This window comes from Chaetura pelagica, unplaced genomic scaffold (genome assembly GCF_000747805.2).
Source record: "Chaetura pelagica isolate M959 unplaced genomic scaffold, ChaPel_1.0 scaffold79, whole genome shotgun sequence".
Classification (NCBI taxonomy): domain Eukaryota; kingdom Metazoa; phylum Chordata; class Aves; order Apodiformes; family Apodidae; genus Chaetura; species Chaetura pelagica.
This window is the reverse complement of record NW_009969339.1, coordinates 6,477,834-6,491,935: the sequence shown is the minus strand read 5'-3', so window position 1 is coordinate 6,491,935 and position 14,102 is coordinate 6,477,834. Positions and strand designations below refer to the sequence as shown.

The following is a 14,102-nucleotide window of genomic DNA, read 5'->3' as shown; positions in this document are numbered from 1 at the left end:
CCCCCCCCGCTGGTTTTGAAACGCTCCGAGTGTATATTAAAACCGGGGTCGGGTAGGGTTCCTTGTGTGGATGTTGGCCTGGGTCGCCGTTTCTGCGCGGGGAGGAAATGTTAACGGCCGGGGCACCGCGCGGGTATCGGGGATGCCAAGCCTCGGGTTTGTATCTCTCTTACATACTTCCTGTGTTTTGGGGCATGTTACTTAACTTCCCGATCCCACGGAGAGCGAGTGGTACTACCTGTTTTACGAGGGTTAACGTCTGAGTTGCTAACGCTTCTGAAACGTTTTCGGAAGGTGGAATAAAAATGTGCCGTGACAGCGCAAGGTGTTTTGCAGATTCAAATCCTGTCGGCATCACAGGCAGAACGAATTGCCAAATGCCATGCATCACGTCTGTTCTGGAGGTAAATACAGATGCCAGAAGCTCTGCCATCTCCTAAGTGCTAGTTACTGAGGATTATTTCAGCTCAGCTTTTCCCATCGTGTCTGTATAATCAGTACAGGACCTCTTATTTCTCAGCAGAGTCTCATGGTCTTGTGAGGTGCTGAGCCCACAAAGTAGAAAAGCTCCTTGCTGCCCTGGGGGTAGAGCCTCCAGCAGGGAAAATGAGCTGGCTTCAGTCATCAGCTCACAGAGGGCTCTGGTTAGAGTCCCGGCTCACCAGAAAAAAGCTTGCCTTTTTTTACCCATTTTACTTATTAATAGCATAGTGGATTGTAGTAGCATTAATGAGTTGGAAAGTTTGACAAGTACTAGAGCTCATGCTGGGTAGATGGCCAGAAAAAAGAAACAGGGAGGGAGTCTGCCCCTATTGATGCTGGTGAGAGGTGAGATTGATTCCCTTATCTTATGGAGCTGCTGGCTTACTCGCTGAAGGAAGGTAAAACTTGGTGGTAGGCATTATTTTACACCTAACCAGCTGGGTAATTAAATGCTTTGGGTAAGGCAAGTCCAGTCTTTACTTTGCCTGAATAAGCAGAAACTCTCAACTGGTTGACAAACCTGGGTACCCAAAGACTCGAGTTTAACAAGTGCTTTATTTCAAGTAGTAAAATGAGGTTAAAAAGCTTCTTACTGACTTCTAATGTGTAGATTGTGCTGGTGCAGTTGTGCATGGAACTGAATTTCTCAGTTATTTCTGCCATAAAAACACCCAAATTTCTGCAGAATCATTTCAATAACTGGTTTATGTTGTGACTCTAGTAACAGTAATATCTCTACAGCAGAGTTGAGTAAATAAACTGCAGTTTAAGAGAGAGGAAAGGAAAAAGCAGTGGCAGGAGGCAAAAATTATTTTTTTCGGTCATTTTTCATACCAACAGAAGTGTTTGTGGAACTGTCATAAGTCACTTGAACTTAAAAAATGTTTCAGTCTGTGTTTTCATTAGATTTTACTCCAAATGCTTAATTACATAGTGTAACTTCCCTCCATCCACCCCAGGTTATTACATCCCTATATGAGGGAGAAGCAGTCTGGTATCTTTTAACACCTACCAACCAGAGAGGTTGCTACACTGCAAGTAGGAGGCCATATATTCACGGTTAGGAAGCGTGTGTGGTTTTGTTCTTAGCTAGTTCCTCCTCATGTTGTAAGTAATTAAACTTTGTTTACTGTATAAGCAAACCTATGACTTCATCTAAACCTTTACTTCTAATAAAGTTAAAGGCCAAAAAATTGCTGGTACAGTTAAAATGGAAGCTGTCCTTAATACAAAAAAACAGCCAACCTAAAGCGTAATGCAAATTCAAAGTGACATAAATCTGAAGAATACTGAAGTGCTTCTAACTGACTCATGAATCCAGTGTAAGTACATGCTCTAGTGTTTTCTTTCATTCCTTCAAGACAAGCTACATCGACACTGTAAAAGAAACCTTGCTGTGGGAGCCTGTCAAGGAGTATAACATCACTTATTTTGAGGAGATACCTGGAGAGGTTTTAGTTCCCTGTAATCTTTTAGGAAATGCAGTCCTCATTTCCAGAAGGAAAACCTTTCAGTTCTGTGCTTAAGTTCTAGTTTTAAAAGAGCGGTGGTTAATAAGAATCTCTGACAGGCCTTGAAGTAGTCTTGCACAAACTTGTAAGTTGGAGTCCTCTGGTAAAGGAGGTATTCTGCAACAAGTTAATAATCAAATGCTTTTTGCTGGGTACAGCTACATCAATGTCACTTATGAATGCAAAGGTTGAGTTTTAAAAAACAAATTTAGAGCCATATTGTTTGACTCATATCTAGTTTTTAATTAAATAATGAATTTAGTGCTTTAGAAGTTGTCTCAGTACCCTAACTGCTGATACTAAAAATCATCTTCTCATAATGAAGTCATTACATAAGAGTATGATAATTGCTGAAGCTTATTTCTTTCTATATTGCTATTCGAGATTATCAGGAGTAGTTACCCATGTGATTATACAGTATGTTAGGAAATAGGTTCTTCCTGGAGGGGTAAGGATTTGAAAAGGGTAGGGGCAAGTTAATAGAGCAGAAATTTTCCTCTTCTGCTCACCATTTAGTTGCTGATGTTGGGAGCACCAGCACTCATAGGATGATTGCTGGCGTCCAGAGGCATGTAGGTTGGCTTCTTCCCCAGGATGAATTCTTGGGACAACAGATTGTTTGGATGGAAGGTTTTCAGAGTATTACAGGGTTGTTGATACAGTAAGAAGTGTGTGACAGCTGGGAGGAAAGGCTCTGTTCTTGTTGCTGGAGATTATTTACACCGATATTAAATAATTCAAATGGGATTTTCTGTACTTGGAGCTTTGTGCCCTGAACTGCTCTTTGGAAGATGAAAATGACTTGGAAGGTTGTGAAGTAAGGGCCCGAGTTGTTGGATGGTTGATCGTTTTCTAGGAGGCAATGCTGGAATTTATCCTGCATATATATTAGTTATATTTTTAGAAACCTTAATCTTACAAAACAGATTATAGAAGAAGAATAAAATGCGTATAATTAAAAAGCACCTCTAACCTTATTTTGAAGTAGTGGGTTCTCATAAAGTAACATAGAATCACTAAGAAAAACTGAGGTTGTTTTTGTTGAAATAACACTGGGGAACTGATGATGTTAGGAATGAGAATAACATTCCTGTTAAGTTTCTGTTTCTCTGAAGAGTTTATGATTACAAATGCTACTTGTTTGGAAAGTTAAAACAATATAAGCAATTTTAAAATTTGTTGCTTTTATAGCCTTGGGAATAAGTTTTATGTTGAATCTCAATTATGTTTCATTGCATTTGTGTTCAGTGATTTAGCTAACTTTATAGTCTGTGAATGACATCCTATTTAATTGTGAGGACAAATTAAACTTAAGCTACAAGATGCTTCATATTCAGTTAATGTTCTGCAGGAGTGTATCTCCAAAGATGAGTGAAATAATTCTTTTGCACAGCATGAGAAAGGCCCTAGCTAAATGCTGTGTCTTGACTAAGGGTCACAGCTTTAAGAAGTACATGGTCTAGGTGAGGAGACATTTGAGAAGAATAATAAGGGTGATGTGGAGATCTGAGTCTCCTTCTCTGGAGATGCTCAAAACCTGCCTGGATGCAATCCCATGTAATGTGCCCTAGGCAATCCTGCTATTATGGGATGGAAGGGTTGGACTAGATGATCTCTAGAGGTCTCTTGCAATACCAAAGATTCTGTGAAGTCTAGAAGATCAGAGCTTTGAGGAAAGACAGAAAAAAGCTGAGGTTCTTCAGAAAACAAAAGGAAGTTGTCAAATCTGATAAAAGGAGGAATGCAAATAACTTGTTCTCCAGGCTTGTGGTGACTACCACCAGAAGCAGTGAGTTTAAATGATAGCAGAGAAGATGGTTTCACATCACTATTGGACCTTTTTATTTATGGCTAAGTATAGTGAAGTATGAAAATACACTTTCTTAACTTAAATATATGTCCTTTAAAAGATTCTGTTACGTCTGCAGGCAAATATATGTCAGGAGTGATAGGTAGAAGTTGATCCAGGTGTAGTAAAGACTGTGACTTTGATAACCTCTTGGTTTTTTTCCTTAGGCTTTTTGTGATTTATTTATGGTGAGGTAGATCAAACATTAGAGCATAACCTCAAATACTTGTTTTTAGTGGAGATTATTAAAGAGATTTCAGCTTATGAGTTTTTTCTCAAAAGGCAATAAGGTTAACAGTTCTGTCTTGTGGTAGCTTGTTTTATTACACAGAGCTTGCTTAACAGAGTAGTAGCTTCTTCTGAAAAGTTCTGATGTCTCTGGAGACTTGTTTCTTGTCTCTGGATATCCACAAATTAGTTGGAGACAAAGTGTTCAGTACTGTGTTTTTTTCTAATTCATTTATGTTGTTATTTAAGCCACTAATGCTCTTCCTGTTCTTAGTTGTTGTTAAACTCAAAGAAGTCATATTTTTAAAGCTGTTGTATTAATATCCTTTTTGACACTTGGTTTTAGCCAGGAAAGTAAATTCTTATATTGCATGTAGTTAATTTACTGTACATCAAACAAGAATTTTTTTTAGGTTTGTTTTTTTTTTAAATGGAGATATCTTTTGATGGTACTGAATAAAAAAAATAAATTCCTTAAAGCTCCATTATTTCACTTTGTTGTCTTGTAATCTGTAGTTCAGCTTAATTATTGTATCTATAGAGAATTTGACTGCATGAAAGATTTCTAAGTAAATTCTAGTTAGTAGGAAGTATAATTTTATTTGTCCTTCCAAAGGAAACAAAAGAATGTTTCAAATGATCATGAAATCAATAGTTTTCTTCCAGTCCACCCTTACATAGAAGCTACTTCAGGTTTACAGATTATTTGTGGACACTTTTTGGCTAAGAGTAAGTTTTACACAAGTTTTATTTTCAGTTTGAATAAGTCACTTTCGAAGGATGGTGCAATTTAGAATATAATAGGCTCTGTCATAACTGTAGACCCCAAAGGTCAGTGTTGCTCCCCATCGCTGCAGTTACACAGAAGTTAATCAAAAGGTGCTCTGCCACCCAGAGGGGAGATTTTGCTCTGTTCCCTGTACCTGTGTTTGGCCACCCAGCCAGATCTGCTCCTTTTGCCAACTTAGTACCACGGAGATACTATCCTAATTCAACACACTAATGCTGAAGAAAGTGCATCACTTCTGCTGGGTTAGTTTTCTGTAAGCTTAGTGAACTATATCTCTTCCACAACACATCTGATGAGCTCTAAAACCCTGCCAAGGTAGGGAGACGTGCTTAGGGAGAGTAGTGGTAAGATGGTGGCGTTTCATTTCCTTCCACCCATTTTTTGGTTTTGTTGTGGGTTTGTTGTTGTTGGTTTTTTTGTAAGATCATCTGTCCCATAAAGCTACACTGGGCTTCATTTTTTTCTATTTGCATTGGAGTCTTGTTCAGTCCTTGGCTGGACTTCCCAGGTTTAGATCCTGATACATTAGATCTTTATGCTCTTGAGCTTCTTTGTTAGATTGCAACAGTGTTACTTGGCCTCTGAGGGTTGCTTCTGAGCATCGCTGTCTCAGAAACATTATTCCATAGTTTTGCCAATGTGCCAGGAGCATGAAGGTCCTCTATGAGCTTCTTGTATAATAAGTTTACTTTTCCAATAATTTTGAGCACATGAGTGTTGTAAGTACAGTGTTTAGTTTTCTGAGGTGTGAGATGGTTTTCGTTGTTTTCAACTGTTCACACATTGTGTGTGAACACAGCTACTTTCTCATAGCTAATGCAGGATACAGAAGTCAGTATGCAGTTTATGGGGGTTTTTGCTGCAGCCTTTTTGTTCCAGTTGCTCTTGAGCTTTTTGGTTGTACAATGGAATCTTCTTAATGTTTACTCCTGCGTGCAGCTTCTTTCCAAAACGATGAAATACGTATTTATGCAACAGATTTCTGTGAGGAGGGCTAAAGTTAAACAAGGCTGCTTCATATGGAATTACATGCTGCTGCTTCTTTTTTTTCCCCTGTTTATGCTCCTTGCTGCAGTTGGCTTGTTGCTCCACCTTTTTAGCAATTTTGTGTTTTGAAGGAGCTACAGCAGTGCCTCTCTTTTTTATGGTTACATTTAATTAATATGGACCCTAGCAAAAAAAAAGGGTGAAACTGGTGATTCCTGCTGTTTAAAAGTGCTGTCAGTTCAGGCAGGAGTTTTTGGGCAACAGTGCTGCCAGCTATTATCCCACTGTAAGACACCCAACCAACCTGAACATTAAAGACCAGAAAACAGAACCTGTTCTCTTTTGAAAGTGGCGTTTGTTGTGCAGTGCTCGGTATCAAATGAAGTCTCCACACTATCAACATTGAATTCAGGACATCGTAGGACTGTATTTGGGCACTTAAGGGAGATTCTATTTTTCTGAGGTTCTAATCAGGTAAAACATTTTTGTGGGTTCTCCCAGTATATCCTCACAAAACTTTGTATGAAAAGGCAATTAAATTTCTACACAGAGTACAACTTTATTTAAAATTGTTCATTTAGGAGACAAGCAAGTAAGGTTGTTAATGAACAAAATGTACTTACTGTTTAAAAATGTGTTGTATAACTGGCTAGGACTTTTTTTTAACCACAAAAAGGGGGTGACATCTCTAGTATCTTCATCTGTTACATAGTAAGGCTCCTTAAACAGTATAGTAATTAGTAAAGTTATTGTTAAATGTACTGATAAGTTGTAAAAACTTTGCAAATGCAGTTGCATTGTGTTCCATCAACATTTTCTGCTACTTGGAGCACAGACTTGGTAACTTTTACATTTGTTTTTTTAGAAACCTTATTTCAGATAAAGGGATTGCTTTGAGAAAATAGGCATTTCTGAAGTCTGTGAGTAGTGTGTCTAGTTTTTTATCCCTCTAGTACTAGTTGTTCACTAGGGGTGTTGGAAAAGCACTGAAAAATAGACATGAAATAAAATGCATCATTATGACTTCAAGAAGTTGGTAGTATTTAGGTGTTTTGTAGATTTATATATTGGTGCCTCAATCTTTGAACTGGTTTTGTAAATTTATTACTTAAATTTTAATAGATCAAACATTCTAAATAGTTCTAAGTGATGTATATTTAAATGTGAGCCTTTAGCATCATCTGAAGTAGCTTTCAGAAAGGATTTCTTTAAGTGTTCTTGTAATTTTACTAAAATACAATTTGTAAATGCTAATGAAGTGTCTTGTGACTTTTGTAAGCTTACATACATTGTTGAAAATTAGTGTAACTTTTTCCACTCTAGTTACAGTAGTTGTAAGTTTATAAGTCTTGCAGCTGATGTTTGATAGAAAAAAAGTATCTTTTGGAAGGGGGGCTAGTTTTCTGAACTAGATGGTTGTTCTCAATATCCTTCCATGGAAGCTGTTGGATTTCTTGTTGTTGTGGTTTTATTTTTGCTTTTCTAACTCTACAATGTGTGGCAAGGAGCCAGCTATGCCTTTTAAATTATTTCATTTTTCATATTGGTACTAGGGTTACTAAGAGAGCATTCTGCTGAGTGGAACATAGAATGCCATTTAGGAGAATGTGGTTTCTGTGGCTGTTTCTATTTGTGACTGTTTTCTATGATTGGAAGCATATTACTTGTGTTTTACAAATAAAAAAAAACAAGTACATTTGCTGTGTTTCAGGGTTTGAGACCTCTTTGGGGTACTGTAGTTACTTTATTGGATCACAGCTGTTTCTGAACAAACAGAATAGATTTGTGCTTGACTAACAATTCCAGCTGTCTTACATTTTCTAGCCAGTTGGTACAAAACATGCACAGTGTAGTAATAGATTAGTGGTAGAATATTGTGAAGTGTATAACACATTCTTTTATGGAATGGTAACGTGAACTTATAAATAGGTGCTGATGATCTTTTCTGGAAAGCCTTAATTAATTGTCAGCTGTGTCAAGGAGAGAGTAGACTAAGTTCTGTAGTTCAGCGGAGACTGAGTTTATTTGTTTTGTTGTTTTAATTAATGTGACCCAAGCTGTGTAAGAGCTGTTCTCAACTAGTATTTGCTTCTTACATGCAATTATTGTAATTAGCTGGTTGACTGCTTGCTTTCCATCACACATATGACTTGTCGTTTCAGCTTGAGGTGTGTGCAGAAACAGTCTGGTGTGTGCATGACCATTTTCTTTTAAACATAATTGCTGTATAGATTTAACACTTGTTGAGAATCTGTGGTGATGATCTCTCTAAAGCAAAATTGCATTCTTAAGTTAGTTAGGAAATCTGGATAGGTTACTTTACTCCTTTTTTAAACCTGTCACAGTCTAGGGAGAAGTCGTTAAATTCATAAATGTAAATACAGTGAATTGTACTGGAACTTGATCTCTGTGTGATCCTCATGACTACTGAATTAGTACCAAAGTGAATAAAAGGGACTAGTAGTAATGCAACACAAAAGCCTCAAGGAATGTGGAATTAAAGACTTGCTTAGATCAAAGAAAGCTGTGCAACTAGTGGTTAATGATTTAAATGAAGGATACAGACAGTTCTTATTTTTCACACTCTACGCTTCTGCTGTGGTAAAAAACATTTGTTAATTTTTCCTTTTTTTAGCGCTTAGAGGCAAATTCTCAACTTAGCAGCAAGTAGCAAAGATGGCAGGTGATGGAAAAAATGGGGGAATGAAAGAGAATTGAAACAAAAACTGGAGGACTGCTGCTTCATATTAGCATCCATCAAACTGGGCTGTAGAGAAGAAAAGTGACTTTTTGCACCAGCTGGTCCTGGCCACTGTCCTTTGCCAAGCTGTTTCAGCACACTAGACTGACAGAAAACTAACCTTGATGAAGAAAACTATTTCCTACTTGTTTAGCACACTGAGATCACTCAGCCAAAGGTTTAAGTTCTGGAGAGAGAGTGAGGAAGGTTGCAGGTGTCCAAAGCCAAGGACAATATGGAAATTTCAGCCACCTTCTAAGTTGGTGTAAGCTGCAAAGCAGCTGCTGCCTAAGGCTACTGGTGACTTTGTTCTTACAAAGAACTGCTTGGTTGTGTTACAAGGTTAGACTTTATTGAGCTTTATTCTTTACAATTCATTATTGTATTTTAAAAAAAGTCTCTTGGAACACTTAGAAGAAGTAAGGAATATTTTAAGTCTGAATTATTTTTGTTAAAGAGGAGGCAACTTAAGAGGTAAAAGCCTGACAGACTGCAAAGCTATTCGGCTTTAAGTAGAGCTGAATGAGGAGCAATTCAATTTGCTTTTAGAATTAAACAAAGGAAAGACATTAGATTGTTCTTAGTTGCAACTGATGGTTTGTGTATAAATGAGAGATGCAATAATATGAAGTAAAAACTGAGTGGCTTATAGCCTTAAATTTGTGGAGTCTTCCCTGAATAGAATGGATTTAGGCTTCTACTGTATCTGTCTTGCCTCTGGCTCAAAATAGGTCATCATCTTTATTACATTGCAAGGGAGTGCTTATTTGCAAAATTAATGCACAGTTAACCACAATAGGCAAATACTAGTTGATATATCCCAGTATATCTGGAATATTTCCAGTCTTCTGGCTGCCTGTGTCCATGTTAGCCTGTGTCGGCTTCCTTGTGTCAGAAGCACTAAAAGGAGAATCAGATTTAATTTCTTGTGATAGAGAATAACTTCAACCTAATGCTAATAGATAAGACAGAAGCATTTATTTGTGGTGGTTTTTTGCAAAATTATGAAGTTATCCAAGCTGCAAAAGATCCATTACATTTTTTGTGGAACAACAATGAAACTGTGTCTCATGTAACTATGCTGCTTCCTATGGGAAGGGCCTGGATTTGCATGTGGACAGTACTAGGTGCACTGCAGATTTACTTCAGAATAGACTCATATTTCTAGCAACTGTCTCCTGGGCTATCACCAGGTTTTGTATTTCTGTAAGATACTTGGCAGTTGTGACTTAATGGTTTCCTACAGGTGTGAAGTTTCGTAAGTGTAGTAGAGTGATCATAAGAGTAACAAAAAATAGGTTTTATTTTACTTCCAGACCAGCAGTTTTCTTTTATTTCTAGAGAAAGTGTTAATAAAGCATGGATAAAGGGATTACTGTGAGATCTCAAGGACAGAATGGTATTAGTGTGTATGTATTTAGCTTGAAAAACTTGGTTTTATTTTGTTGTCTAGGAACAAGCTCTTTGGTCCAGACCTGATTGCTAGAAAGGCTCTGTATGTCATGTTTTTGCTGTTTCCATTGTTAGATAGTTCTTTGTTGTCCTGGAATGTACCTGCTTATAGGAAATGAGATGCTTACTAAAATCCTAGGCAGTTTTTGTACATTTCTGTTTTATTTGGAATGTTGGTAGAAACCCATACATCTGAGTGCTACTGAAGTCAAGGGTTTTAAGTCTTAAGAACCTAGTGGTTCTGATTTTTTTTCCATAGAGATGATGGGAATGTGTCTCGGCTGAGAGTCTGTGAGGCTGGGCTGGTGCATGTGTGATGCATACTTAGCTGAGACAACTTAGCATGCAAGTTTGAGAGGAGAAAAGACAGGCTGAAGTTGTTGACTTTGCTGGCTGTTTTTGTGAGGCAGAAGCTGTGGGCACTGTGGTGTGTAGAAGCAGGTATTTTCAAGTTGCATGAAGTCAGACATAAAGAGCACCAGTTCCAAATTTCAGTTAGGAAAAGGCTTGAGTTCCTTCAATTGAGTTGAAATAGTCATAGGTTCTGCATTGCAGGATGCAATATACTTGTATAGGGGTTGATTCTCAAGGAGCTAGCTGGTTAAGGGTTGCTCTGGACCACAAAAAAACCTGAGTATAAGTGTATTCACTGGTATGGGAAGCCAGATGGTATGTTTTCTATAAGTCAAAATAAGTAGAAGTTGCTACTTAAAGGGATATTGTGAAGCTTGGAAATTTGCCATGGCATATGTGTTCTTGTGCCTACTTGATTAGGGATAGAATGTGCTAGTCAATACTAGATTTGAGGAAGTTTTTTCAGCTTGTCAGAAGACTTTTGATGAATATAGCACATGAAATAGGTTTTCCATTTCTGTGAGCAACGAGTAATGATTTGTTGCTATGGTTGACTTAGATAAATTTCCTTCTGCCTTCAGCGTGCTTTAAACTGTGTGAATAGCATTTCAGAGATGATAGAAATCCATATTAAGTTTTCCTGTAAGATTTACTTCTGTTAAGACTCTCAGTTTAGTGCTCAGATGTTTAGGAGGAAATTCAGGGCACCATTTTCAGCTCTCCTGAGCAATGTTGTCTTCCAGTAGACTTTGTCTTCAGCTTCTTCAGGTGAAGACATTTTTGCCATAGCCTAGTAGCTGACGGTAAATTTTTTTAAAAAATATTTTCTTCAGTAGTAACAGGTTTTGTTCTTGTCATTATATTAACTTAGCAAGAATATTTCTGCTCTAATAAGAGGCTGTTTGATTCACTTGCCAGCGTCTCCTAAATAACATTCTTCTGTTGTGTATACTGCTGTTGCTCAGTTGTATTTGCTATTCTATATCTTCACTGCAAGAGAAGAGAGAAGCGGGGTTGTGGTTTCGGCACAAAATAGAAAGTAACACATGAGCAAGGAAGCTATTTGTTATCAATCTTCAAAAAAAGTATTTGGAAGCTCATCTGACAGAGGTTCATTTTACTCAGCACTGGGGAGGCCACAACTGGAGTGCTGTGCCCAGAAATGAGATCTGCAATACAACAGAGATACGGACATACTGTGGAGACTCAGGTGAAGGGTTACAAAGATGATTAAGGGGGAGTGAAATTAAGATGGAGTGAGGCTCTTTCCAGTAGTGCCCAGTGACAGGACCAGAGACAGTTGGCACAAACTGAGACATAGGAGGTTCCCTCTAAATATGAGGCAGCACTTTTTTTCATGTGAGGGTGACCAAGCACTGGCACAGGTTGCACAGGGAGGCTGTGCAGTCTCCATCCTTGGAGATACTCAAAATCCATCTGAACGTGATCCTGGGCAATCTGCTTGGGCAGGGGGTTGGACTAGATGGCCTTGTCCCTTCCAACTTCAGTCCTGTGTTTCTGGGTTACTTTGTAGTGAATCATCTTCCCTCCCACCTCCCACACTGCCAGGCATTTAAGTCTAATAAGTTGTTGATACTGGTTGTGGTACAGTACATGTTGAGGAAAACTTGGGTAGAATTGCCAAAATGACCAAAAAATGGAAGTTGCATTACTAATGAAACCTGTTTCTGAAGCTAATCCAAATATGATTTCTTAGTTTGCTAAGAAATTTCTGCATAGACACCCAGGTTAACAGCATGTTACTAGTTACACAGTAACTAAACATCCAATACTCAGGATTGGTAATTAAACAAGCGACTACAACACTCTGTATCCCCTCCCACTCCCACAAAGGTAGGGAAGGAGACAATAGGACAATAGGTTAATTGAACTAGAGTTGATTTGAGCTTGTTCTTTTCAGCAACCATACAACTGGTTCTTGCTATCTTGAGAAAAACTAGCAAAATACAGAAATCCTTCTCTTTGCTGCTGGTTAGGGGTCCTAGCTTCAACATGATAAACTGATAGCAAGTTGAGAAGCAAGCTGACTTCCACAGTCACCCCAGGGGAGTCTGCATAAAGAACACTTGAGTAGCACACTCTGTTTGGTCTCCCCTCACTCTTTGTAGTTTGGGTTGCTTGATCCTGAGCTAACTATTTTTCCTTGACTGTAGCTTCTTGGTGAAATCTTTGTTGTGGTATCTGTTCTAAAACTTGGGCTAGAAGTTAATTAATTATTAGATTACTTTAGGAAATCACTGACAAATAAATGATGTCTGGACTTATAAAGGTTATGTGCAAACTGAGTTCTGTATTTTTTCGAGTTTGTTTCTTTGTGAACATCTCAAGTTATGTAGTAAAACTTTGGTTCTGATCCAATTCAGATTGGATCCTATAATTAGTGCCTACTTTAGAATATGAAGTTAGTTGCGTCTTTGTTTTAAAGAGGTAGGTTTTCACAACCTGTAAATCCAGACCTAGTCTTGAGGCTTTATATATTGTAATCTGTGAAACAGATAAGAGTTAAACTGAAAAATGTAACAGGAATCTTTAAAATCCCTTTGGAAGAAGCACTGTGGATATTATATGAATTTCTTCAATCCTGGATCTATGAACTCTGCTGTAATATTTTTTTTCTGGATAAATAATCTGAATAGTAGTACCTGTGAAGAAGAGATTCTCCTTTTTCTCCCTTTTCCCTTGCTAGAAATTTCTGACTTTGGTAGGACTTAAAGTAGCTTCTTAAATCAGTGTAGTGTTATTGCTTTAAATGTTTGCATTTGTGTTTCACTGTCTTTTTAGGTATAAATTAGGACTCATAATACTGTTCATCTACAGTAGTCTCAAAGTCCTAAAATAGACTCTTTCAAGATGTTGTGAAGAGTGAGGAGCAACCTGAGTTGTTTCACAGTACTGTGCCTTAAGTTTTCACTGTACTCTAGAGATGGATATCTTTTTCAGATCATATCCAAGGTCTGTTAGAAAACTTGCAGGATAGACAGAGTATAGAAGTTAGGGTATAGGTGGTCCTTAAGATAAAGACATCCTATTCCCGTGCAAATAGAACACTAGATCTAGGGTTTGTGACTGCTGTTTACATAGAGTACTTAAGGTCTGACAGAAGAACTCCTTCAGTAAACATAGTAGTACTGTAGAAATTGCGTTGCAGAGTCTTGCAAGGAAATATTTAATATGTTCCTGATAAACATGAAAAATAAACTGTTCTTAAAAGTTGTTTATTCAATGGTTCCTGAATTTTAAAACAAAATTTAATTTTTCTCTGTTTGCCTAAGAAGTAAGCTGTGTCTTACTGACGACCATAGGTGAACAGGATAGCTTTGTTCACTGTTTTACTGACCATTAGAATACTTTTATTATGGACTTCTGTTATTCAATATAAAGAAAATGTAATTTTATTTTAGGATAGATTCCCTAGGCTCCTTTTCATTATAAATTTTTTCTGTTTTAGGTGTGGAATATCAAACAGATGATTAAATTAACACAAGAACATATAGAGGCACTGCTAGACAAATTTGGAGGAGAGCATAACCCACCATCTATATATTTAGAGGTAAGTTTACATTCAAATGAAAGTGATTAGACTAATGGTGTGTTATCTTAATCTGACATGAAGCATGTTATGTTAAAGCTGCAACTGCCTGTTGTGAAAGAGAATATTATCCTTGTGTATTAGAAACTTAACTCTTT

At 37.6% G+C, this 14,102-nt stretch overlaps 1 protein-coding gene across 2 annotated transcripts in view; it reads left to right on the top strand.

The window, feature by feature from the left end:
- Positions 1–13,869: 13,869 nt before the first annotated feature.
- The window catches only part of BRAF (B-Raf proto-oncogene, serine/threonine kinase), a 63,696-nt gene continuing 63,463 nt past the window's right edge, over positions 13,870–14,102 (top strand). For both annotated transcript variants that reach the window (XM_010005827.1, XM_010005825.1), the window contains exon 1: positions 13,870–13,965. In XM_010005827.1, the coding sequence (XP_010004129.1) occupies positions 13,882–13,965 (84 nt within the window). In that variant the 5' untranslated portion in view covers positions 13,870–13,881. The remainder of the gene's footprint in view (positions 13,966–14,102) is intronic.